Source organism: Theobroma umbraticum, unplaced genomic scaffold (assembly GCF_002168275.2).
Source record: "Theobroma umbraticum cultivar Fairchild unplaced genomic scaffold, ASM216827v3 scaffold_299.0, whole genome shotgun sequence".
Taxonomy (NCBI): domain Eukaryota; kingdom Viridiplantae; phylum Streptophyta; class Magnoliopsida; order Malvales; family Malvaceae; genus Theobroma; species Theobroma umbraticum.
This window is the reverse complement of record NW_018397285.1, coordinates 513,919-540,183: the sequence shown is the minus strand read 5'-3', so window position 1 is coordinate 540,183 and position 26,265 is coordinate 513,919. Positions and strand designations below refer to the sequence as shown.

The window sequence follows — 26,265 nt, the reverse complement described above, 5'->3', positions numbered from 1 at the left end:
CTGTGGGATCGATACTCTACTTGCTAATATACTGTCTATTCGATACGTATACTTTCGTAATAGAATTTTAACTGACACCTTATCAAGTAATCGACAGTCAAACTCCAATTGTAGTTGCAACTTCGATGTTCTCGACCAGCGACAACAATCAGGGAATCACTGATCGTTTGTAGTCTTGACTGAATAAAACATTGCTCGAGATCAAGACAAGGGCCATCATGGTCGCACCTCCCTCTTGTTGAAACTGCCCTCCCTTGAACACCTCTAAAACTTGTTGCATTGTCACTTCGTTCCCTAATCCCTAATAACGATGGTAAATTCCTCCAGGGATGGCCTCATAGGGATTGACAATAAAAGCTGGAAGGGTATTAAACTTCAGTCCTGTCACATAGCAGAACTCCCTCTTCGAGAACCGAGACTTCGTTTTGCCTATGGTAAACCATAACTCACCCTCAATGGCATCGAGTTCATTGATTCTATGCAACATTAGGTCGTGCACGAGACTGGCACAAAATAAACTCTTCTCTGATTTGACATCCATCATATGCCTAAAGCATGTTCTCTACAAGGCTTCCAACTCATTTACTTTACACAGCATTTCACGTATCACATGTAGATGCAACCACTTACAGTGGATGTTAATGCCAGCATTAAACCCCCACTGATGCCTCGGCACATAAGTAAAGATTCCACATTATCCTGGTCTATTCCTATACTAGCCATTTACAACATAAAATAGATAATATTTTCATTTTAGTTATTACGATCATTGTAGATTAAAAAAATAAAAGAAATTTTTGAGAAATAGGCTCACTCCAAAAATGATCCTCACAATAATTTTAGTTGTTTTTAGACAATCCTAAAAAAAAATAATTAATGCACGTGTCGAGCATGGATTATTAAGTAAATCAACATATATATATATATATTGAAGCATTACAGTTGACCCAAAATAACACAGAATGAATGCAATGTCGGTTATACAATGCGATACAGATAAATTTCATACAGTTATAAAATCGTGAAATTTCAAACAGAAAATAATCACGCAATGCCTTATTAGTAAGTCGAACAATTACTAACATTAAATTATGCAATGATCTATCAACAAGTCACGAAATGCTAAGAATAACTAAACGAATCACGCATACACTAAGTGACACCATGCCTAAACATTATTCTTGCAATGACCTATCAACCACTCACGCAATGACCTATCAACCAGTCACACAATGTAAACCTTAATGCAATCATACACACCTTAATTAACACCATGCCTGAACAATATTCACACAATGACCTATCAACCACTCATGCAACGACCTATCAACCAGTCACGCAATATTAAACCCTAGTGCAATCATGCACATCCTAAGTGATGCCATGCCAAAATCTAGTCATGCATAAGGTGCCAACCACGTAAGCAAGCCCTTAATCACGCAATACGGAAACCCTAAACCCAATTCCTATAAAAGAGTGATAACACATACATATCAACCAGTCATGCATGCCCTGTCACCTTTCGACCCTAACAACACCAACAATGCCACTTTCATGTTTATATTCAACAATTTCAAACAAGAAGACTATCAATATGAACAAGCAATATGCATACATTTATGCTCAAAAACCATAAATGAAAAACATGAAGAATAATAATAGCCTTAAAAACATTTCACAAGATTGTTCAAAATAAAATAAAAATATATTATACCTTTCTCCGCGTAATGTGAACTTCCTCTCACTGCAAAATATGTGAACTACCTTTATGTGAATAATAACCATTCCAAAATGCTTCTACCACTACGAAAAATGCTCAAAAGTTAAACTAGCAATGAATGCTTGCAACAAAATTCTTTGCTTGGGGATGTACGGTCTGTTGATGAGAACTGAAGAGTTACACAACTTGTAAACATATTTGACCCGTTAATAGGTTTTGGGTTGAGGCGTGAAGCCAAACAAATGGGTTGATTTCATTAAAGGCAATTTTGTTTAAATTTTAATTCTTTTGGTAAAAAACAGTTACAATTACGAGGATATATATTTTGAAAAACTCTATAATAAAATAATTTTAGTAAATAAACAAACAAAAGGTGATATAAATAACAAAAGAAGAAAAATCTTCTTGTTAAAACTTACAGTTCTTAAATAATCAAAACAACAATAAAATCCAAAGCATAAAGTATTGAACTACAAAAAAAAAATGAAAGCCCTTCTCTGAACCCATAAAAAAATTAGAGCAACAAAAAAGAAAATAAAGAGCCCACTTTGGAATCTCCCTTACATTTTCAAATTTTCTTTTCATCTCATATTTTTTTTTCCATCCCATTTTCTTACATATGAATGACTAGTCCAGCCAACAACCAAATTTGACCTTCCAACCCCCTAGATGTTACCGCTAAAATTGATGCGGCCTGGTGGCTTTCGAATGCTGTTGATTGTCACGGTGGTGGACTAGTCGTGATGGACCCTTGGTCACACAAAAGAGGCAAGAGGCGTCGAGATTTGGGGGAATAACGTGATTAGTAGGTCTATTGGGGCATAAGGTAAAAGAGTGTCCGTGGCTGGAAGGGTCAAGATTTGAGGGAATGCGGGCATATAGAAGTTAATCAAAAATATATTAATAGTATATATTTTTTATATAATTATATATCATTAATAAATCGATTTAATCAATTTAATTACTATATTCAAACTCTTGTAAGCCAATCAATTAAATCGAACTTAACTTTTTAATCGATAACAACCTGAATAGAATGGTCGATTTATTATGTTTTGACCAACTAATAGTCTCCTTGACTAACAATCCTCAGTGACTCTTGCCAGCTTGATGAAACAAATCAGATAAGCTTTACAAAGTTAATTTAGGTGAGAGCAGATGGGAAATTTAGCAGTGTAAGCAAGGCATTTCTGACTGGCAAATATTCTCAGACTTATGTAAAACAAGCACAAGAAAGCAATAACCGCAAGCTAAGTTGATTATAAAGACCATAGAAGAGCAAGATAGAAAGTAAAGAATCCCTGGGAACTTTGGCATAACAAACTGAAAACTTTATATGGTTTATCAGAAATTACACGAGAATGTTTACAAGATACAATTGTAACATAATCATAAAACTTCCTTCTCAAGTTTCAACACAGCCATAAAGGCTTCTTGAGGTACATCTACTTTACCTATTGCCTTCATTCTTTTCTTCCCTTCAGCCTGTTAACAAACGATTTAAAAAAATAATAATAAGGGATATTAATGGTGAACAAGTAACTGAAGCTTAGCATGAGGAGAAATTCGTGTTTTCACATTCATAATGCATCTTCATTTGCTTCTTTACTTTGACATTTAACGAGGAGTTTATAACACTAAGAACTCTTTTGGAAAGCTCATACTTGGGTATGCATGCTATTGTTGAACATGCATGCAGACAAAAAGCTTTCAACGAAGGTTGTTCAAATGAAGGATGATCACACAAGCACATTGAAGCATAATGTTGAGGGTATAGGCCAACATTCCAAGAAAAATGGCTTTTCTAGTAAGGTTCCTCAAATGAAGTATAATCATGCAAGCAAGCATATTATAGCTTAATCTTTAGAGTATAGACCAAAATTCCAGGTACTAATCTGTTTCAAAGTGTTTCTGAATGTTTGCCTATATTAAAACTATATTTTTAAATGAGTCCTTAATTCAACAAAGTGTTGCTACCTGAAGCTTTTGTAAGGAGTTAATAGTGCTTAGAACTCTTGCTAGCTCATACTTGGAAAAGAATAAAAAATTTTAAAATGCAGAACATGTATGCAAATAATAGAACACACTGTGGAATGTACATGAGAATGAAAAGTTTTCCAAGGTTGGTCAAGTGAAGATTAAAATAAAAATATCTCAGTGTAATCTTTAGGGTATATGTCAACCATAATCAAATAAAGAAAGCATAGAGAGCCACAAAAAAGCTATGAACGTAACTGGGAAATTAATCGAGTACCTTTTAAATGAGAAACTTTAAGTATACGAGGATTAGAGGCACAAAAAGCTATGCACGCAACTGGGAAATTAAGCAAGTAATCTTTAAATGAGAAACTTGATGTATAGGAGGATTAGAGGCACAATCTCATAATCACCCTCATTTAAGCATATTTTATAAGAAGCCACTGCCTTATGAGGTTTTCTTCGTTAATCATGCACTTATTTTTCCATAAAAAGACAGTGCTTTTTAAATGTTATGAAAAGCTTTAACTACAGAAAAGAAAAATGAAGAATGTGTCAAAGGCTTTTTGTCAACTCTCTAGCATAAAATGGAGCTATCTTTAAAAGAAAAATATAAACATGAGATTTTGTAGAGTAGTAAAAGTTCAAGTAGCCGGTTCTTCTGTGTCTATGAGTTGTACGGTTGTAATATGATTTTGAGCTATGAACATATATCCTTGTTCATTGTTTATACATTTTGGAAGTGAATACCCTACATTTTTTAGCTTGGAGAAAAGCTCAATTGCATAAAGCTTGGGTAGTGCCTATCAAAACAGAACTTGTTGCTTTGATAAATTTAAGCAAAGGGTGTTTTTTTTTTTTTCCTTTTCAGGAATATGACAAAATATGGGATGTAGGACAAGTGAAAACCATCAAGAATAGCTATGGAATCTCTCCTTTGTTTTTGGTTATTTCTTTCTAAACTCTGCACTTCATTGCTTTAATCTCAAGCACTCACTGCCACTTTGGACCTAAAAGAAAAGCCATGTATATGTAACACCTTTCTTAACAAATAAAAACTATTCTTGAACTCTCACCACAATAACTTAAGGTATTAGGTGAAGTGGCTCATGACAAGTTATTAGAGTTGTCCACACATTCAATTCAGTGGGTTTATCATGAGAGGGCTTGTTAATGGATAAATATTTCTGGACCTTCACCAAATAGTTAAAACTATAAGGATGAGCGATTACTTATACTCTTAACCAGATCCACACCAAAGTAACCATCAATGAGAATGAAATTTGATTGTTTGAAGCTTACTTTAACAGATGAGTATCCAAATCCACCTCAATTCTGACTTATTGTTGAACTATAAATTATCACTCAGTTTAATGTGTTCAAAGGGGCCCCAGAAAAATGCAGCATGTTGAAACTTGGACAGTCTTCACTACGTTTAACTTCATTCTATTGCCAAGGCACAAATGTGTGATTTTACTACTCTTAGTAAAGTAATTAAATAGCTAGATAGAAATGTCAAAGATATCATGTATATCAGTTCAGAGACACTGGCTTTGATTATGTACTATGATTGTGATAACCTCCCTAACTTCTCTATCTTCTTATTTGTGGATGAAAATGTCTGTCAAGCCCTTATAGTTAATGATTTAGAGTGATAGTTCACAAAAATCTTCTTAGGTCAGTATGGTGGTATTGTTATGATGTAAAACAATCAAATGCTGGCAGGAATTAAATAGAACAAGCAAAAATAATGAAAAAGTTATTAGTCGACAAAAATATTTTTGGTTTGAGGGGCAGGAAAGGATGACAGAAAATATTGTGTTCCAAGCATATTTTGAAAAGTAAATAAAAGCACCTGCTTCTTAAGGAGTTTCTTTTTTCTTGAGATATCTCCACCTACAAAGAGAAGTTCAAAAAAAAAAAGAGCCTTGTCATCATGAAATAAATAGACATTAATCAATCATCACAACTCAGTAAGAAATTACAAAAACTGAAGCCTAACAACAGAAAAGTTATTCATCCTACATGAGGCATGAGGTTAAGCAGTCGTTAAATAATAGAGGAAACAAGTATGTAATATGCTGGAAAGAAGAGATATAAGAACCATAATGGACAAAAAAAGAAATTTAAAATTTGAAGTGAAAAAAAATTCAATAATTCAGATGTGTAATCATTCAAGATTAAAACTCTTACAAGAATGGAGGCAACTGAAACTCCACAAGAGATCATTATGCAGTGTTTAGAAATTAAATAAAAGTTGAATGATCTAATTAGATATCATAAATTCCATTTCAGAGACTTATGACTTTCAGTTAAATGAAATGAGTAAGCATAGCTGGTCTAACATTATCATAGCAGGGGGAAGTCACCTGTAAAAGAATAAATCTACTAAAATTTAATGGAAACATCAAACAACCAAACACAATTTTGTTACTAAAAAATTTATCAACCTGATCTAACAATGATAATCATACCATAGGTTGCATGATGCAGGCGCATCAAGAATTCTATTTTATTTAGCATTTTCATTAGCTTAGGATTTTATTTTCTTTAGATTGAGATTCTTTTTCCTATCTTTATCAGAATTTTAGAACTTTAAGTCTTCATTTAGGATTATGATTATATTTGATTAGGATTTATCTTAGCTATTATAAATAGGTGATCCTAGATAGAGGATTATCATTATCATATTTGTTTACACTGAATTTTTATTCAAGAGGTCTCTTTAAAAAACTCAGTTATCTTTCTATTGTTCCAATACAATCAACCCTATTCTACCCCTAATTGTTGAAGTTCTAATTGCCCTAAACTTTTCAACTACATCAAGTGGTATCAAAGCAAATGATCTTACTATCTTATAAGGATTTTTAGCTAGGAGACTATGGTTGGCCGAGGTAGAGGTCCAAGTAGAGGCAATCAGCCCCAACAAGCTGAGTTGGCAAAGATGCAGAGGATGCTTGATGACTTCACCCAGGCTGCATAAGCCTTGCAACGTCAGGAACCAGTGGAAGCCCAAATGGAGAATCCGGAAAGTGACCACAGCTCCATTGAGATTCAAGATCAAGGATGATGATGATTTTGAGAACGAGAACCCCTTTCATCAATATGGACCCGCAAATCAAGCGGCAAGAGTTGGATTGGAGGACTAGTTATTACACGCTCTTGATTTAAATGGTGGAGAAATCAAGATCAAAGTAACTGATTTTTATGAGAAATTTCATGCGGAGGAATATTTGGATTGGGAAGTTAGTTTGGAAAATTACTTTGAATGGAAACCAAAGACAGAGAATCAAAAAGTGATACTTGTAAAGCTGAAATTGAAGGGTACTGCACTTTAATGGTGGAAGAGAGTTGAAGAGCAACGTGCACGACAAGGGAAGCTTAAAGTCAGCACTTGAGAGCACATGAAAGTTAAATTACGAAAGCAATTTTTACCTGTTGATTATACTATGGAATTATATAAAAAGTTTCATTGTTTGAAACAAAATAACATGACCGTTGAGGAATATACATTAGAGTTCAATAACCTATCACTTCTAGTTGGGTTAACCAAAAGTAACAAACAAATTTCTTCTCGTTATCTTGCTGATTTGAATCATTCTATTAGAGACGAGATGGGAGTAGTTCGTTTATACAACATTGAAGATGCTTGTCAATAAGCTTTATCAGCAGAAAAACAAGTGTCACGCTATGGTGCTAGAAAGCCCTTATATGGCACCGATTGGCAAAACAATTCTAGAGCAAGACAAGGTTACCAACCATCTCAACAAAATTATCGAGAGGCTACAACAACCAGTAAAACTAATAGGGGTGCAACCAATGTTAAAACAAATGATAAAGGCAAGAGTATAATGCCATATGGTGGACAAAACAGTTCTAGTTCTTCCACAAATAAAAGAGGTAGCAATTCCCATATTCGATGTTTTACTTGGGGGGAGAAGGGACACACTTCTTTGGCTTGCCCACAAAGAAAGGTGAACTTAGCAAAATTTAGGTAGAACCCATTTATGATAAATATGATAAGGAAATAGAAGAAATTGATGTGTGTCCTGCACAAGGTGAGTCCTTGGTGGTACAAAGAGTGATGACTACAACAATCAATAAGGAAGAAGAAGATTGCAGGAGGCAAAGTATTTTTTGCACACATGTTGTTTGTGAAGGTAAAGTGTGTGATCTTGTTATTGATGGAGGAAGCATGCAAAATATTATTTCAAAAGAGGTGGTGGACAAATTGAAGCTTCCTACAAGCAAACATCCTCATCCTTACAAGATTAAGTGGCTAAAGAAAGAACATGGGGTACCGGTAACTACTCAATGTTTGGTGAAATTCACTATGGGAGGTAACTTGGATGATGATGCTTTATGTGATGTGCCTATGGATGTTGGTCACGTTCTTGTTGGTAGACCTTCGTTGTATGATCATGATATGGATCATAAGAAGAAGTCAAATACCTATTCCTTCTACAAGGACAACAAGAGGTATACTTCATATCCTCTTAAAGAAGAGGTTAATCAATTGGCAACTTCAAGCCCCACAAGCAGCAAAATTGCTTGGTATTTATCTACTGAAAATTTTGAAGTTAGAGGTAGTAATGAACAGAAATTGAAACGAGCGAATCCAGGCATCTATGAGGAGTATATTAAGGCCTAATGTAGGCGCATCAAGAATTCTATTTTATTTAGTATTTTCGTTAGCTTAGGATTTTATTTTCTTTATTTTATTTAGTTTGAGATTCTTTTTCCTATCTTTATTAAGATTTTAGTACTTTAAGTCTTTATTTAGAATTATGATTACTACTTGATTAGGATTTATCTTAGCTATTATAAATAGGTGATCATAGATAGAGGATTATTATTATCATCGTTCTTTATACTGAATTTTTATTCAAGAGGTTTTTTTAAAAAACCCAATTATCTTTCCATTATTTCAACACAATCAGCCTTATTCTAACCCTAATTGTTGAAGTTCTAATTGCCCTAAACCTTTCGGCTATATCATTGCAATATGAGAATTAGACATTACGTAGCAATCTTCAATTTGAATACATTTTCAAAGCATCTTCGGAAGTGGAAAACTGATCATTCAAGTTTAAGTAATGACTTTCAGGCCAAAAAAAAATGTAAGTAAATGACTTGAAGATGCTTGGATCTGTGACTTCAGCTTGGGAAATTATCATGCAACTAAACTAGCAGTTTTTAAATACTAACATAATAATGAACAACAATCCTAAAGAGCAATCATGAGCATAAAATCTTTTATAGATAAGAATTATTAACATCTCAAGAATTTCTTTACAACATCCATCCTACTTCCATAAGGTTGAGATAACAGTAGATGGAAACTATATGCTTTCCTATGATAACTTGCTATGATATATAATTCTATAGGAAAATGTTAAGTCTGAACTTGGCCAACTCAAACTCCACATGATTTCCTATATGCTTTCCTATGCTTGGCATATACTTATGATTTGTCACCTCTTTCTCTTTCTTTAGTCTTACATGAGTTGTTGACTCAGTAATTTAACGTGCATGAAATTTTGTTGTTGGTCTACAAAGGGGAAAGCAAAGCCACTATCATCCAAATAATCTCCTTCTTCTTTCAATATGTTTATCATAAATTATCACTTATAATCAATTTTTAATCAAAGAAATAAATTAAATTTATATAATTCAATAGATATATCCTACTTTATTAATATATAACTACTACCCATTCCCTGATGGGCTCTTTTAGTCTTATCCACATAGCTTCAAATTAACACACTAGACAAGCCAAAGAATCCCACACATCCCCACATCTAAGTCCAAGCAACATAGCTTATGAATATATTTCAGAAAGAGTACTCACCAAATATCCTATCAGCGAAGAGGAAAATGTTCACGTAGAAAAATATATCTTAAAATACACTTACCGTAGCATTTGGCCAATACATCCTTTCTAATTGCTGACAAAGATTCACTAGCAATTACTTTTGAACCTATGCATGCCTGAATTGAGTAAATAGAACACAAATTGGAATCGCATTAGCATGTGACTAAACTAATTGAGGAAGTATGCACTCAATGATTGGTGAAAAAGGAAAGAAATAAAAAGAACTTTATTCAAAATGAAAAACTTTTCCACTGATTGGCAATGTTTTTTGCTTTTCTTATTTCCTTATATTGTTTTTAAATGTAGTAATCTGCCACTTTTTACTTCAATGCCTGAGGATAAATAGTAGATTCTGGACAATACAAGCACTTGAAAGATATGTATGTGGATCAATATACAGTATACGATATAAGCCTCCAGAGCAACCTTGTCCTGATTCTGAAGCTGCTTAGCTCTGATATTATTAGTGCATGACAAATGATGTTCATCAAAACTGGTGGAGAAGCTAGCTCTCTTACAAATTCCTTAGTGGTTATCAATGATTTCCTCTCCACAGGAAAATCTTAAAAAAGTCTCTGAGTGTGTGCGCTTGCGTTACATACTTCACCAAAACTAATAAAGATAGCCTTTTTATTTATTTTTTTTATGTATTTATTTATTTATTTATCTTGGAGGGGGGAGGGGTTTGGCAGTGGCCAAGGACTGAAAATAGCTGCAAGTGGTTATTTCCTAACTTTTCCACAATTTGGAATATTACACAAGCAGAAGACAATAGTGAAAAATGTTCACGAGAATTTCATATAAAGAAAGAGTTGAGTAGGTAAAATTAAATTATTACAAATTTTTGTTTTTAACAGATAAATGACTCAACCCTCCCTAGTGGTCAAATGAAAAGTTTAATGTGATTTGACACTTTTTATATTGCAAGTATGAAAAACTCGCCAGCATAATAGTATAACTTTAATAATGACAGCAAAACTATTATGGTAGTATAAATACATTAAACAGTTATAACTTTTAGACAAGGTCAAATATTGAACAACACATTCTTTCATCCAATTGAAACAATTTGCAGGTTAAATGGCACACATAAAGCAACTTCTGTGCATTATGCAGCTTTTAAATGATAATATAAACCAGATACTTCACAAGAATTGGTTAAAAGGAAAATAAAACATCATATCTTAATATATTCAACAATATTTCAAGCATGTACATCTTACTTGAATTGGTACTTTAAACATTTGTCGAGGTATAAGCTCCTTCAGCTTTTGAGTCAAAGCCCTCCCAACAGAATATGCCTACAAAAGTTACCAGATATTGATTAAACTGCTTTTTAACGTACAGAATATAAAATTCAAAATAAGCTGCCTAAATATGTCTCAAAGTTAAGCATGGTTTAACAAGGAGAAGGGAGTTACACTACTGTAATATCACATCTGTGACAAGCTTATAGAAATTACGAAGGAAAGCAAACACCTCTTTACGGTTAAAAACTAGTCTCAAACGGTAACAACATACTAAAGCATATATTAATTATTTTGATAAGTAAATTCAAGAACATAATGTGGACCATAGCTGGCAACATTGCTTTTAGCTTGGAAGATTTGAATAACAGCCTTAGACAAAGACCAATAGAAACGTAGACCAACATTGACACATTAAGCTTATCTGAATAATTCACTTATTTATTTATGATTTTCACAAAATGCTCATTATTGCTTAACTTACAATCTCATCTAATATAGCTATGGACTTAGATTAACTATGTTAACAATAGGCTGAAAATATATAGGGAAAATTCACCTACAGCTCCTATTTAGACCTTTTTTCACTTAGCACCTTGTGGTAACGAAAAGGTTCTCTCTCCTAATATTTAAAACATAATGAAAAGATGACCCTCACCTTATCCTTGTGCACGATAGCAGACAATGGTTCCACATGATCACCATTAATCAGAATGTCAAGCTTTATCAATTCACTTTCCTTATACCTGTAGTCAAGTCAAACATTAACCCCACTGTGATTGTGGTGTAAATTGCAAATTTGAGGTACGTGATTTATTTAAGAAATCAATAATTTTTCAACATGAACACATATATGTCTGCCCAATTCAAAATGAGGTACATGCTCCTTTTAAAATGAAAAACCCAAAAATACTGTGGAGAGATGATGAGATACAACAGAACAAATGAAAACCTAAGAAAGAAATAAGGTCCAAATAATTGGGCACCATGAAATGTTATCTGAAAAGTCAATGTCAAGTCTCTGTGAAACAAAAGTAGTTATGGGGTAAATCAAAAAATCATTATTTCCTACAAACTGATAACATAGAAAGCATGGCAAATTAGTAGCTCAATTCCTAAATTCTCCCATATTACATCTTATATTTTCGGTTGTCATTCAAGATAAAATGTTATTGATATAGAATCAAAACACACTAGTTAAACTTCAAAAGTAGGTACCACTAGTGAAATAAGGAAATCATTTCACCACCCAGAAATAAGAATATAATGGATATTGTTACATGCACTCACCCAAGAAAAGTATATTCCATGCTAGCATACCCCTTACTTCTGGACTTTAACTGGTCAAAGAAATCACCTACCATCTGTGGAATGAACATAGACATAGACCCAGCGATAAGAATAAATGGAACTTCTCCATAAAAAAGGTCAAAGCCATTGACAAAGTGATCTTTAGCTGAGAAAAAAGCAGGATGATATCAACAAGGGAAAATATTACCTCTGCAAGGGGTAACTCATAGATGATGGATGCTCTGTTCTCCGTGATAAATTTCATCTCTTTGAATTCTCCTCTTCTGTCTTGAGCCAATTCCATCAGCGAACCAATAAAGTCCTTTGGTGTAAGCATCTCAATCTGTACATGTTACTTCATCGTATAGAGTAGCATATAAATTTACAAGTTTCAAAAAAAGCTCTCTTAAATGCAAAAATTCAACACTTAATCAAGTAACAAATATCTTAAGATACAAGAAATAACCTTCACAAATGGTTCCTCAATTGACCTTCTTTGACCAGGTTCAGGAAGCAAAGATGGATTTGAGCATTCAACCTTCAATAATATTCATATTTGAATGGCAATAAGTACTACATGAAAGATCCTACATTCAAACAAGTTTCTTGTACAGCAACAGCCAAGTATCAACTTATAAATCAGAATTATAGTAACAAGCTTTTCACTAGCAGAACATCAAGTATAAATACTTTAGCATCACAAAATAATGTCAAAGCCCGATAGTATCACAGCAATATTCAATATACTTGCTACCACCACAAAAATGATGCCATTGGTGCTTGAAACAATGATTCCAATAAGCTGACAAGCTTCCACATACTATATACTTGCCCAAGAGAATACCAGTATTTATTTTACTTCTTATTTTTCCTTTTATGGTCAGATCAGAATTTTATGATTATGTTTAGAAGGATAGCATTCAAATTCAAACTAGATCAGGATGAATCCTAAGAATCCTCTTGCAATTAGCATTCTAGTACAGTTTTATGATTGAGCCAAGAACAACATGGAAAATTTTATTCCCTATGAAAATCAAATGAAGACTGTTTTTTCCACGTAAAGAACATGTAATGGAATTTCTTAAGTGATTCTATAGTATATTACATCATCTGAAGTAATAATTTCCTAAAGACATCCTAGAAAAATGGTCATACCGTCCATATAACAAAACAACCTTTTCATTAACAATTTAAATCTGTCTTCTTATTCACAAGTTGTACATGGGCAAAGTCTGATGTCAAATTCTTGCAAGTTTTTGGTTTTATTTTATTTTTGTCAGGGAGAGAGGGGCAGAAAGAGAGAGACAGGTTGAAAAATCCTTATGAGATTTGAGAAAGAAGAATGAGAATTTGCATCTTTGGAAAGTATAAGATGTTCAGTTTCTTCTCAATCCTTTTTCAGATATGATCTTTTCTTTTTCATGCAGAGAAATCATTAACATTTCTTCCCCTCAAATGCAAAAGATCATGGACAATGCATGGACTACAAAGAAAAACCAGCATGACAATGCAAATTTGTTGCAATTAATTTTATCAAATCTTCAGTGTTTCTTCTTGAAAAGAAGACATAACCAGCTATAATAAAGCATTAGCTTCCTAGCAACATTCTCGAAATATAATTTAAATAAGAAGTGCGGTAAGGGTAGAGAAGAAATTACAGTATCACCATTTATACAGTTCACTCTATACACAACACTAGGAGCAGTGGTTATTAGGCTCAGATTATACTCCCTTTCCAGTCTTTCCTGTAAAACTATAATAAGTTAGAGCCAACACTGAATTTCAAAAGCTGTCCAGAATTCGAACAAGTAATAATAAGAAACAGTGAAGAAACATTAATAAATAAATAAAGAAAACTACAGGGGCATAAAGGTCGTGCCTGAACAATTTCCATGTGGAGAAGACCCAAGAACCCACATCTAAAGCCAAAACCCATAGCACTTGATGTCTCAGGCTCAAACTATATATTAAGACCAAAACCATAACAAACAGAAAAATTGCACTCAGTAATACATCAGAAACACTATCGATATGATCAAATATCTTAAGTTCACAGCATAACATAATATTTCTACTGAGGTTGATGTGCTTTGCAAGCTGAATCCATTTCAGAAAAGAAAAACAGATGAACATTTGATATAGTCCGTGCAGGTTACAACTTGAGAATTAGCAACAAATGTATCAAACAAAACATCCTTGAGATTAAATCATGAGTGACCATAACTCAGAAATTCAAAAATTTGGGGAAAACCATATAAAGTCATTCCTTTTTTCTTTCACAGCTGTGTCATTAGTTTTTCTTTTTGATTTTCTTTTCAAGAGAAAACAAAAGGAAAAAATTAGTTTTAGTAGTTCAACAAACTCTAGTATTCAAAACTTAAGTCAGGCCCACCAAAAATTTGAAGGTGCATTAAAAATCTCAGCCGGGACTCCAGCTTCTCAGTCTCCTTATCCTAGAATCTTCAAGTTTATTACCAATCCAATTCATAAGCCTATGATAAGAAACAAATCAAGTTTGAGAGCTGTCATACTGAAAGCTATGGAGAGCCATTTGCATGTTATAAGGTGCATTTTCTAGATGTTTCAAGTATTATCAATTAGTCAGGAGGCTCTCCAATATTAGTGCAACCCTTAGGAATTTTAACAAATGAAAAAGGTTTTACAGGAGTCAAACACATATTTAAATGTCTCAACTTTTGAAATAAAAATGATATCTAAGATTTCTATAAGAACTGATACTTATGCTAATATTCAATCTGTTACATGTTTCCACCGGTAGCTAGATATCTATCAATGATACAATTATGACTATTTAAAGAAAATGTGCTACTAGCCTGAATTCAGTAAAAATTTTCAATGCTAATTTATAACTCTTGTCTAAGTTCAAATATGATGGAGAATCCAAGAATATTACTATATATGGTGATATTAGCATGAGGTGCTGAGCTCAATAGATTCAGCCTCTTACTTTAAAAGTCATAGTAGTGCGATATCAAGAATACAACATGATTTAAGTGGAAACCTAAACCTCACTGGCCGTGCAATGAAGACAGTGATACAGTGCCAGAAAAACAAATTCTAGATAGCTATGGCAGCAACCTTAGTTTTTATATTTATTTATTATTTATTTTCAATGTAACATGATTTTGATAACCTACTGCATTTTTACTGAAAACCATAAATGGTTAAGAATTAAAAAATAGAAAATATTTACTTGATAGTATATTTAGTTATATAGTCACCTTCAATGCAGCATCATTCAGTTGCAGTTTTTCCAATGCATCACGCAACTCTGAAAAGCTGCCAACAATACATATAAAAATGAGTGATGCCAGAGATACACAGGCACCTGCAATGGCATTTTTGAAATTCAAGAGGAGAAAGGACAATTGAATCAATACTGGTCTGCATCAACAGGAAAAAGGCCACAAAACACCATTGGAGTGGCTTTCTCATAACCCGGTAGCGACCTTTCTGCCTTTCTACCATAGTGAGTGATAGTGTCACCCACTCTTGCATCTGCAACAGACCTTATAGATGCCGAAAGGTACCCTACCTGAAGTTATAAAATATTATAAAGGCTGAAAGCAAATAGAAAAAGAACTAAAAATATAAAAAGAGTTCGCATTAAGATATAGAACATAAAGTGTCGAAATTGTTCTGGTTAAGTCACAATGTGTCATATTATGCATCGCTTGCATCAGGCACTTGTAGTGGTCTTATATTCAAGTGGCACTTCTGAAGAAATTGCACTACGTCTTAGGTATGATGCTTTAAATTGGTATGAGGACCCTTGTTTACATTTCCATTTCTATTATTTTACCCATTTTCGCAGTCCAAATGATCAACACATGCTTTGTAGATGCTATATAGAGCCTACTGCTAAGAAGGTGTGGTAAATGGTATTATATCCCACACTAGTTGTGCTAGGGTCTGTTATCGCCTTGATTGAAGTTAGACCTAACGCCTTTACAACTACAATCAAAAACTTGGGAAATAAGTTTATTGACTGTGAAAACCAACATTATTGCTTCCTTTTTATTTATAAGTATTAATAAATGCAGACAAAATAATTCTCAACATTGTTCTTATGATAAATCCAAAATGTTCTCAAATGCTTGTTAACCAATGGGGATTTAGAAAAGAAAATATGACAAAGAAAAGGGAAAATTACATAAAACTATCTTGTGGTTTTGGTAAATTACATAAAAGCTAGCATCTAAAGACATCAAGAAAAAATATAAGTGAACTTCTTAAACCCATACTCTAATTGACTATGAAACTATCAAATAACAAATAATAATGTAAATAAAACTAATAACACAAAGCAGATAAATAAATATAACATAAATTTTCAAGCAAGGATTCTTCCATAAATACTTCACCACTTTCACTCAACTCCTATAATCAAAAGACTAAGACACATCAATGATCCCAAAGTGAATATTTGAAGTCAAGGTTCACAATGAAAATAAAATAATATATTACTAAACCTTTTGAGAATGCATAGAGTTCCTCTACCTGTACAGCAAGCGAGAGACAGAGAGAGAGAGAGAGGGAGAGAGAGAGAGAATGCAAGCAGAAAACAAAATAGTACCAAATTGAGGATAAATGATAGCAGGAAAACAAACCATTGGTAAAAATCAAATTACCTCACCCGCATACAATTCCTCTACCTGCATCTGATTGGGAGATAGAACTCCAATTTCATCAGCAAAAAAATCCTGCATTGCAAGACATAAACTATAAGAATTTTATACAAAAGATGTAAGAAGCTCTGCTTTCTATATGGAAGGGAAAAAGAAAGAATAAGATAAATTATTTCACTTTACCTTCTTACTGGCCATAAAATAAATTCTGTCACCTTTCCTTATAGTCCCATCTATGACTCGAAAATAGACAATAACACCCCGATAAGGATCATAGTAGCTGTGGAGACATTAAAAAGCAATGTAAGTAACTCAAGGCAACAATAAACACTACGAAAACTGCAGAAGAAAACTTTGTACAATGATGGCAGCAACATTCATAACTATTACCAAGAAATGAGTTATGGCACGCCAAGAATAACACAATTCTCAATTTAGTAATCAATTATTACATTAGGAGCTTTATGTGGTCCATGTTGAAGAAGGCACGTAAAGCAGTATGGGGAGAAAAATGGAACACAGAGAGGGAACGAAGAAGCACAGAGAGAGTATTATTTCTTATTTAAAAGATTAAAAACTTAATAACAAAATTATTTCTTATTGTTACTAAATTTATAAACACATAATAAAGAAATATTTTATATTAATATTTAAATATTCAAATACGTTTTCAACTAAATTTAAATGCAAATGCACAATTTATTTAATAAAATAATAACTTCAGATGCATCTCAAGCTTAAAATTCTTTGCCCAAGAGCAAAACAAAGCAGTCTGGGCTTGAGAGCCAGGTGGCAGCCACCCTATGGATGGTCTAGTCATAATGTTTTACAGGATTTATTATAATTTCACTCCTCCTTTCTACTGCAACAAACAGTTACAAAACTAAATAAATAAGTTTTTAAAGATGAAATCTTAAATTTTGAAGGTGAGGGAAAACAAAGGAAAAAAAAAAAAAGAACAACAATAAGTAAAAAGGTAGACTAGCATAAGAGAAAGTGCCTAATAAAGAATAAATGAAGAGGAAAAAATAACATGAAATGGGAGGAAAAGAAAGAAAAGAAATAAAGAATAAAGAGAAAAAGAAAACATGAAAAAGTGAAAACAAAATGAAAGAAGAACCAAACGTTTAGGATAAAAGAACTGAAAGTTGAAAATAAAAAACAAAAAAACCCCAGAAAAACGAAAAGAAATGATCTAGAAAGAACAAGGAAAAGAATAAAAACAGAGAACATGATTGAATAAGTAAAAAGAAACAAAAGTAAATCTTTAAAAATTTGCTGAGCGTACATGTATTTAAATTTCATTCTTAAGTACTGAAAATTTAACCTTTGCATTTTTTGTATTTTTGGGGGAAGGGGGATTCAAACCTACACTTCATAGAAAGAGATCATGCACCAACCAATGAGCCAAATGCTTGGATGCAAATTTAACCTTTGCACATTTGATTGTATGATTATAGACTAAGACAATATATTTCCTTTTCTAATACCATAGTATATTAATAAAAATGTCTACGCTTTGATCAGTATAGTAGCAGCCTTCACAACTAACAATACAAAATTATTGAATTGGTTATTTGATATGAATGAAAAAATACAAAATTGTAGCTATCAAAAGAAATAATAAAAATTTCCATGCATCAAATGACTGACAAGCTAGTTGAAAAGAATATAGGACATTACAGTTCGCTATTGACATTTATTATATGAAGTTACATAGACTCTAGCATTAGAATTCAAGAACATAAAAACAGTACAAGAGGAAAATTATATTATACACGAAAGAAATGCATTGCAAGACATGATCAGCAAATGATCATTAGAGCATACTGAAATATTGCAGTTGATATCATCAATATGTGCAATTAATAAAACAAAGTAAGATGTATACCTATCAAATATTAAAGCTCTTAGAGGACTCCTAGCAGCATCATGAGGAGGAGGAATCCTTTCAACAATTGCATTAAGAATTTCAGTTATACCAATTCCCTCCTGAAGAAAAAAACCAGTTTTTAGAATTACCAAATTCCATCACATACACAAAGTATGCCCTATGTGTACAGAAACAAAAACAATCCAGAACTAACCTTTGCAGAGCAGCATAGTGCATTGCTACAATCTAACCCGATAACCTGCAAAGAAGTGCCATAGCAGTAGTTCAAAACAATCACACTGGTAATCAGTTTCTTATGATTAGTAAAGCCAGTAGCAGTATCAGTTTACAAGCAGCATATTCACAGAGAAACTTTGAGGAGATGCAATGTGAATCCTTCAATCCAAATACGCACAGACATAAGCACACACTGGCACACACGCCGCATAGATGCACTAATGTCTTAACAGACCAACCTCCTCAATCTCCTTGATAACACGATCTGGTTCAGCACCTGGAAGATCTATCTTGTTTAGAACCTGTAGAAAAAAATCGATAACGAATCATCTTAATGAATCATTCAATAAATAACATCACTAATCTACACTACTATAACAAAGGCAAAATGGACCTAAACTCCAATTGAGGAGAAAATATCGAATACACAGGTAATCATATTCAGAACAGGCTTCATATAAATAACAAAGAAATACATTTCTAGTTCTCAGCATAGATAGCATATTCACTTGAAAGAAGACAAACATAGAACGAAGAGAATATGAATATAAGATTATGAAAATAAGGTGGAACAGGCAATGATGGGAAGAGTTTGAAGAATTTCTACATTACTTGAGAAAGATACTAGAAAGAGAGGAAACATAAATTCATAACCACACTGATTGAAGTCAGGGGCATAATGTCCATTATAGAAACAAAACGGAATAAAACGGAACAGAATCATAAGCCCCAAGCACTGATTTGGTAGACTTACTTGATTCGGAGCTGAAGAGGAGCCATCCTGATTTTTCTGCTTAGTTGCTGCTCACAGCATTGTAGCATATTTTTTTCATGGAAAATGTTGCTTACGTTTGCAGCACTGTAGTGACGTTAAAATTTTCCTTCTTTTCAAGTTCATTGTCCAATTAGTAAGGCCATTCTAAGTCATTAACAAAAGTTTTTATTATCCTTTTTTCATTTAAATTAGTTTATGTTAGGTGGTCCAAATAAGTTTATTCTGATTAGCTTTGAATTGCTTTCTTTGCGACACAATAAACCATTATCAGAATTTTGAAACCATCTCATCTCATGAAACCTAGAAAGAAAATTCAGACTGATTTCATAAAGGCTACAACACTCAAAAAGCCCTTGTACTTTCTCAAATTCCCAAATAAGCTCCTATCCTTCTATATTGTACCCAATTAGGCCCTTAAAGTACTATAAGGGCTTTATAAACGCTAGTGTTGCATGCCATGTAAGCACCAACTAAACATGAACTTTCATATTCTCCAGGTGGGTGCTGATATGGTAAAGATAATGGTCACTTAGACACTAACATGGCAAAGATAACAGGCTTTAACGGGTCCATCTAAAATAAGGGCTTCATTAAACAAAACTGGTATTTTAAGGGCTAAATTAGGTACAATAAAAGAATAAGGGCTTTTTGACAAATTTGGGAGAGTACAAGGGCCTTTTAGTATTTTAGCGTTTCTTAGATGTATTATTGTGAGGCTAATAGCTTGCTTTTTCCTTTTGTTATATCACTTGTCTAATGTACAGACAAAAACAAAACCAGATTGCTCAGATTGTCATTCTCTAATTACCTTATCACAATTCCTCCAAACAAACCTACCAGGTTCAGTCATCTAGTTTCCTTTCTGTGTCAGCACACGTCATATTCAACATCTTCCAAGATTCAAAGTGGGTGTAAGGATCAACTTTGCACTTTTTGAAAGAAAGTAGTAACAATAGCCATAACACATGCATGGTTAAATAATCATTTTTGTTGTTTCCATTATATAGTAACCCACAGCTGACTTCATACTGTCAATTAACTAAGTTGAACAACAGAGCAAAGGACGACAACAAACTTACAGAGATAATTTCGAGGTTGTTCTCCACGGCCAAATAGACATTAGCCAGAGTTTGTGCTTCCACACCCTACAACATAATACACCTTGTCCAATAACACGAGTACTAGCAACAGCAGTAACAACAGTGCTATGGTAGCATATACATTAATTTGCAAATATAACTGGATTTAAATTTCACTTTACCATCCTCAAAATAAAAGTTCAAGTAAAAGAAGAACTATACAGTGACAACATTTAAAGAGCTTAAGTAATCAAATCAAAGCAATTGCAAGTATAGAGTAACCTGAGAAGCATCTACAACAAGTAGGGCACCCTCACATGCAGCAAGCGACCGAGAAACCTAGATAAAATGGGTGTCAAAGAGAAAAGAAATAAAAAACTATCGAATTCAGGGATTTAAATAAAAGCAATCATCCCACCAGTGAATCTATGCACATGTATGGGAGTCACTCTTAAGTTATCACACGTTTGTCCCCACAAAGAAAAAAAAAATGTTTTCATACATCATTCCCAACAATAATAACTTCATCATCAACCACATATTCTTGACTTCTAACTAACTATATATAGGCCATGACAAGTTTCTCTACTTGATCGAATTCTTAGTTCAACAAGATAACAACCTTATTCTACCTTGCTTAGTATAGATCATCACCTAAAATGGTTTTATCATGCAAATGCGGTAAGGATAGCTTATTTTACAGCTGAAAAAGCGTTCGAACCTGACTTTCAATCAGAAAAGAATAAAGACACTTTCATGTCCCTGTTTTCAGGAATTTTGTATCTGTTATCAGCTACATCAAAATTGAAATGAGATACCTCATAAGGGAAGTCTACATGTTCTATATATCATTCCCAACAATAATAACTTCATCATCCACCACATACTCCTGACTTGTCACTAACTATTTATAGGCCATGACAAGTGCCTATACTTGATCAAATTTGTAGTTGGATGAGATAACAACCTTATTCTACCTTGCATGGTGTAGCTCATTACCTGAAGTGGTTTGATCATGTGAATGCAGCAATTTACCGCTAAAAAAGCCTTCTGAACCTTACTTTGAATCAGAAAAGAGTAAAGGCACTTGCATAGTGCAATGTTCAGGCACTAAAAAATTTTTTGTACGTTATCTGCTACATCAAATTGAGATGAAATACCTCATAAGAGAAGTCTACGTGCCCTGGAGTATCAATCAGATTCAAGCAATATGGTTCATTTGCATACATATAACGCATTCGAGCTGCCTGCAAATGGATTGAAGTATAATCAGCAGGAACATCAAATATAAGGAAGGATTTAAAAGAAAATAAAAAATTTTAAGAAAAAGTCCGCATAAAAGCAACAGATAACCTCATAACAGATCCCATGTCAGCAAGGATACATAATTAAGAACACTTAATCAGACTTTCCTCACCACCATTAGCTTAGACAGATATATTATCCAAAATTCAAAATGCAAAAGTCGATATTCAAACATTGTTATAAGATTGATAAATAAATAAACAAATAAATATTATATGTATATATATATATATATATATCTTCATTTTCTGTGAGATGATAAGAATGGTAGCTTCTATATTGGATCATAGTAGCTTTTGAATTGGATCATAATATTGTAGCACATTAAGGCATATAAAGAGGATACAGAAGAGAGATAAATCACCAACACTCCTATCAGCTGAAGTCATAGTATAAAATTATGGTACCCCACCTCATTTCAGTACATATTGCCTTTGATAAGAAATTATGGGATTCTAGAACAGCACAAAAGTGTACAAGGATAGGCCTCTTCAGATTTCAAAGAAGAGCCAGCACAATTCTCCTACCTGGACATGGGTATTGAAGCCTTTCAAAGTAGTTGTCAGAGGTTTTAAGCAAAAAATGTCAGATTGGTAGGCAAGGTTAATAGAATTTCCATTGAAAGGTTTAAAGATCAACCATTTAGATGGGTAATTAAATTATAAAGTGAGAGAGAGAGAGAGAGAGAGAGAGAGAGAGATTAATCTTTGTCTTGTTTGAACATGGCCGTAGGAAGGGAAGCAAACCTAATAAACAATAAATAGGCTTGAAGGTTTTTTGCAACTATGATAAAGGAGATGACGATATAAATGTGATTTCAGGATGCATCCAGGGATGTTTCGGTAATTGACCAGTGAGAAAAGGTTTAGTTTGTTGTTATAACTTATATACTGAAAAAAGGGGCTTAGGAAGTGATAATTCGTATCATTAGCACAAAGAACAGCAATTCGGAAAATGGGAGGATGCTGTTGGGGGACAATGTAAGAAGTTGAACTTGGAAGGCGATTAGTAAAAGATTCTTCACACTCATGTTGCTTTTGATGTGAGAAATAGAAATTCTATTTCCTTTTGGCATGACATTCAGTGTGTTGTTGAGCACTACAAAGCTCAGCATCCAAAGTCAACTCTGTTGGCAAGGGTAAAAGGCTTTGATGTGCTCTTGTTTATCCAGGCCTAATGGGAGGGAACTTGAGACTTGAATTTTTCAGGGAATGTTCAAGATTGACAGATAGAGACAATTTCCAGCTTCTTTGACATGCCTTACAAGAAGATGGGTGATTTGAATAAAAAGGACAACCCATAGAGACTTGGTAAAAAAAGAATTATTAAAAGCAGAAAATATTTAGTAAGTAGTGAAGAAAATTTCAAGTGTACACAAGAAGAGCTTACCTTGGAAACTAGTTTGGAGGACAAAAACCCCAAGAAGGTAGCATTTTTGCTTGGGGAAGGGCTTTGACCATTGAAAACCTCCAAAAAAGAGAACAACTTATTCTGAATAGCGCTTTCTGTGCGACGCATTCGAAGAATTTGTTCATTTTATTCTCTTGAGTTGCTCTAGAGCAAGACAGTATGGGTCTTTAGCTTATGCCATGCTGGACATAGCTTGGGTTGCAGCAGGTTCAACTGTAGAGGAACTATTGGCCTAAAATAGTGTACTTGCTTGTACCAATAGAAAGAAAGTAATAGAGTTACTCCTTAACTTAAATATTCGACTATTGTGAAGGGAATGCGATAAAAGAGTGCTCCCATGGTGAAGTGTTAGGCTTAGGAAAGCTCCTAGATACTTGATAATTTACATTGTGTTTTTGATTTAATAGGCAGTAGTGCATGGATGTAATAGGTGCTTTAGATTTTATTAATATTGTCTTGTAATTAGCCAAGTCTTCTATTACATTTCTCATATAGCATTTTCTGAAGTCAACCAGTTGCAATAAGAAATTTGAACACAGCAGGAAGCATTATTAGAATAAGGAAACCCAATTACATGATAATATCACTTCCAAATCCATAAATTTAATTTATACAAACATTAAGGATAACAAGTGTAACAATATAATCAAACTGTCACAGTCAACACGCATATAGACAACGTGTTTCAATCAGAAAGGTTAACATGGGATTGAAACACACCCATGAAACAATAAAAGCCAATGGATAAGGCCGTTTAACAGATATATGTAAGGAGTAGTTACTAAGTAGGCCCAAAAACAGGATGGAGATAGAAATGGAGAAATGAACAAGTTTGTGCCCTTCAAAAAGACTTCAGTCAGCAAGAAGGAAGTTGAAATGAGCAGATAGGAAACAAGTTAGTATTACTGTTTATCATAGACATGGTACTATATCGACAAGGCCACAAGGGTATGACAATCCAACAAAACGCTTCATACAACTCGCTTTAGGTAACAAATATTCACATTCAGAAACTCAACCTGAAGTTTGATGGTAATGCCTCTTTCCCTCTCCAAGTCCATGTTATCAAGAAACTGCTCCTTCATTTCTCGCTTCTGCACAGTACCGGTAATCTGTAGCAACTTGTCCGCCAAAGTTGATTTCCCATGATCAATATGTGCTATGATGCAGAAATTTCTGATGTTGGAAACAGGGACCTTCAAGAGACGGTCTTGCCCAACTTTGGCACCCAACTGTGAGTCATAGTGCTCCTCCTTTACATCCGTCTGCGTCTCAGCGCCCTGGCAGACCACTTGAAACCGGGAATGTTTAGAAAGGCGATGAGTTGGTGAGATATGAAGCGCGGACCACTGAGACCTCCTCCAATGCTGCTGCTGGCCTTGCCAAGTGTTTACGGATAACAAGGCTGTTAGCCCAGAGCAGAGCACCTTAGCCATTTCTCACTTTTGCCAGGGCTTTGCTTGCTGCTTGTGTAGATTCTTCTCTACGTGTACTATTTTCTCTAAAATTAATTCAATTTGTGTGAAGCAAGTTGTTTCGCGCAACCTCATGACAGCCACAAAAATCGGAGTAATCTTGGGCTTAGCCCGCCGTTAAATAGCCCAGCAGTGACCCCTCTAGTTCCTTGTATCCAATTGCTTTGTCCGCGGGAAGGTCAAGCTCACCCTAGTAATATTATTATATGAGATAATATAATTTTAAAATTTTTTGGTTTGTTTTTGGTTATTCTACTCCATGTAATAAATAGAGAAAATTGTCAAAAATAACCTTTCTAATAAAATCACTTCAAAAATGACCTTTACTATAATTTTAACTATTTTTAAATAATTTTTTACATGACTTAATAAAAATACCTTTGAAATCATTTAATTCAAATTAAGTGATCTCGATTTCTTTCTCCTCTCTCGTCATTCAGATAAAAATTTCAAAATTAAATCTCGATTTAACTATCTCTCTGTCCAGCTCTCCAATACCATCGGGGTCTATATCTCACCGTCTAGCTATCCAACGCCATCAAGGTCTATATTGCTATCCAGTTTTCTCACCAACCTAAAATGTAGAGATAACATCAAGGTATTTGTTATGGTTTTTAGGTCTTTTTTTATATTCATAGAACGTAAAAGTTGATATATAAATTATATGAATTTGAAAACTTAAATCTGACTAAGAGTAGTAAAATCAATCAATTTATAGGCTGTGAGAATGTTTGTTAAGCATTGCGTCACTGGATATTAAGGTGTGTAACTGGATATAAAGAATCGTAACTTGTTTATTTGGCATTACATGAGTGAATATTAGACAATGTGGGACTAGATAGGAGGCATTGCGAGACTAGATTTTAGGAATTGCGTGAGTTGTGCATTACGTGACTGGTTTGTAGGCATTACGTAACTTGTTTGCAGGCATTGCGTGATTGACTTTTAGTAATAGCGTTACTTTATCTACCTAATGTTGAAGTTGATTATCTACTAATTCAACTCCCTTAATTCCACTTATATCGGTGCATAAAACTATCCAGATTCGATTGACATAGAACTCTAAAGTTCTCTTTAAAGTACTTAATGCATTGATTTATGAACTAACTATATTCATCAAGAAACAAGCCTTAAACCATTGAATACCCTTCCAAGAGTTAGCATTCATGCCTATAAAATAAAGGGAACCATTATCCATTTTAATCAAAATCATTTGAAGGAAAATCTCAAAATTCTAATGGCATTCAAACGTTCCAGAGTTGAAAGTGGGAAGGGTGATGCTACTAAAGAGGAAGATATCTTTGATAATGTTGCAGCATATCTGATCAAGTTGATAGACCAAATTGAGAACAT

At 33.7% G+C, this 26,265-nt stretch overlaps 1 protein-coding gene across 1 annotated transcript; it reads right to left on the bottom strand.

Annotated features, from left to right (window-relative positions):
• Positions 1-3,004: 3,004 nt before the first annotated feature.
• LOC110428486 (Small GTP-binding protein) lies at positions 3,005-24,971 on the bottom strand. The gene is made up of 21 exons (XM_021444313.2): positions 24,457-24,971; positions 21,883-21,969; positions 21,005-21,061; positions 20,723-20,788; positions 19,108-19,170; positions 18,846-18,890; positions 18,650-18,750; positions 16,942-17,038; positions 16,762-16,833; positions 15,511-15,665; positions 15,352-15,409; positions 13,989-14,069; positions 13,768-13,854; positions 12,576-12,647; positions 12,318-12,452; positions 12,110-12,183; positions 11,478-11,565; positions 10,796-10,873; positions 9,613-9,688; positions 5,553-5,593; positions 3,005-3,205 (listed from the first exon to the last, which is right to left on the bottom strand). The coding sequence occupies exons 1-21, from the start codon at positions 24,871-24,873 to the stop codon at positions 3,110-3,112; spliced, it is 2,046 nt and encodes a 681-aa protein (XP_021299988.1). The 5' UTR covers positions 24,874-24,971; the 3' UTR covers positions 3,005-3,109.
• Positions 24,972-26,265: the final 1,294 nt, after the last annotated feature.

Coding starts and splice junctions, on each gene's coding strand:
- LOC110428486 (XM_021444313.2), bottom strand. CDS start 24,873: ATGGCTAAGGTGCTCTGCTCTGGGCTAACAGCCTTGTTATCCGTAAAC. Junction 15,410..15,510: donor TTTCCTGTTGATGCAGACCA/GTATTGATTCAA, acceptor TATTGTTGGCAG/CTTTTCAGAGTTGCGTGATG. Junction 3,206..5,552: donor AGAAACTCCTTAAGAAGCAG/GTGCTTTTATTT, acceptor GTTTGTTAACAG/GCTGAAGGGAAGAAAAGAAT.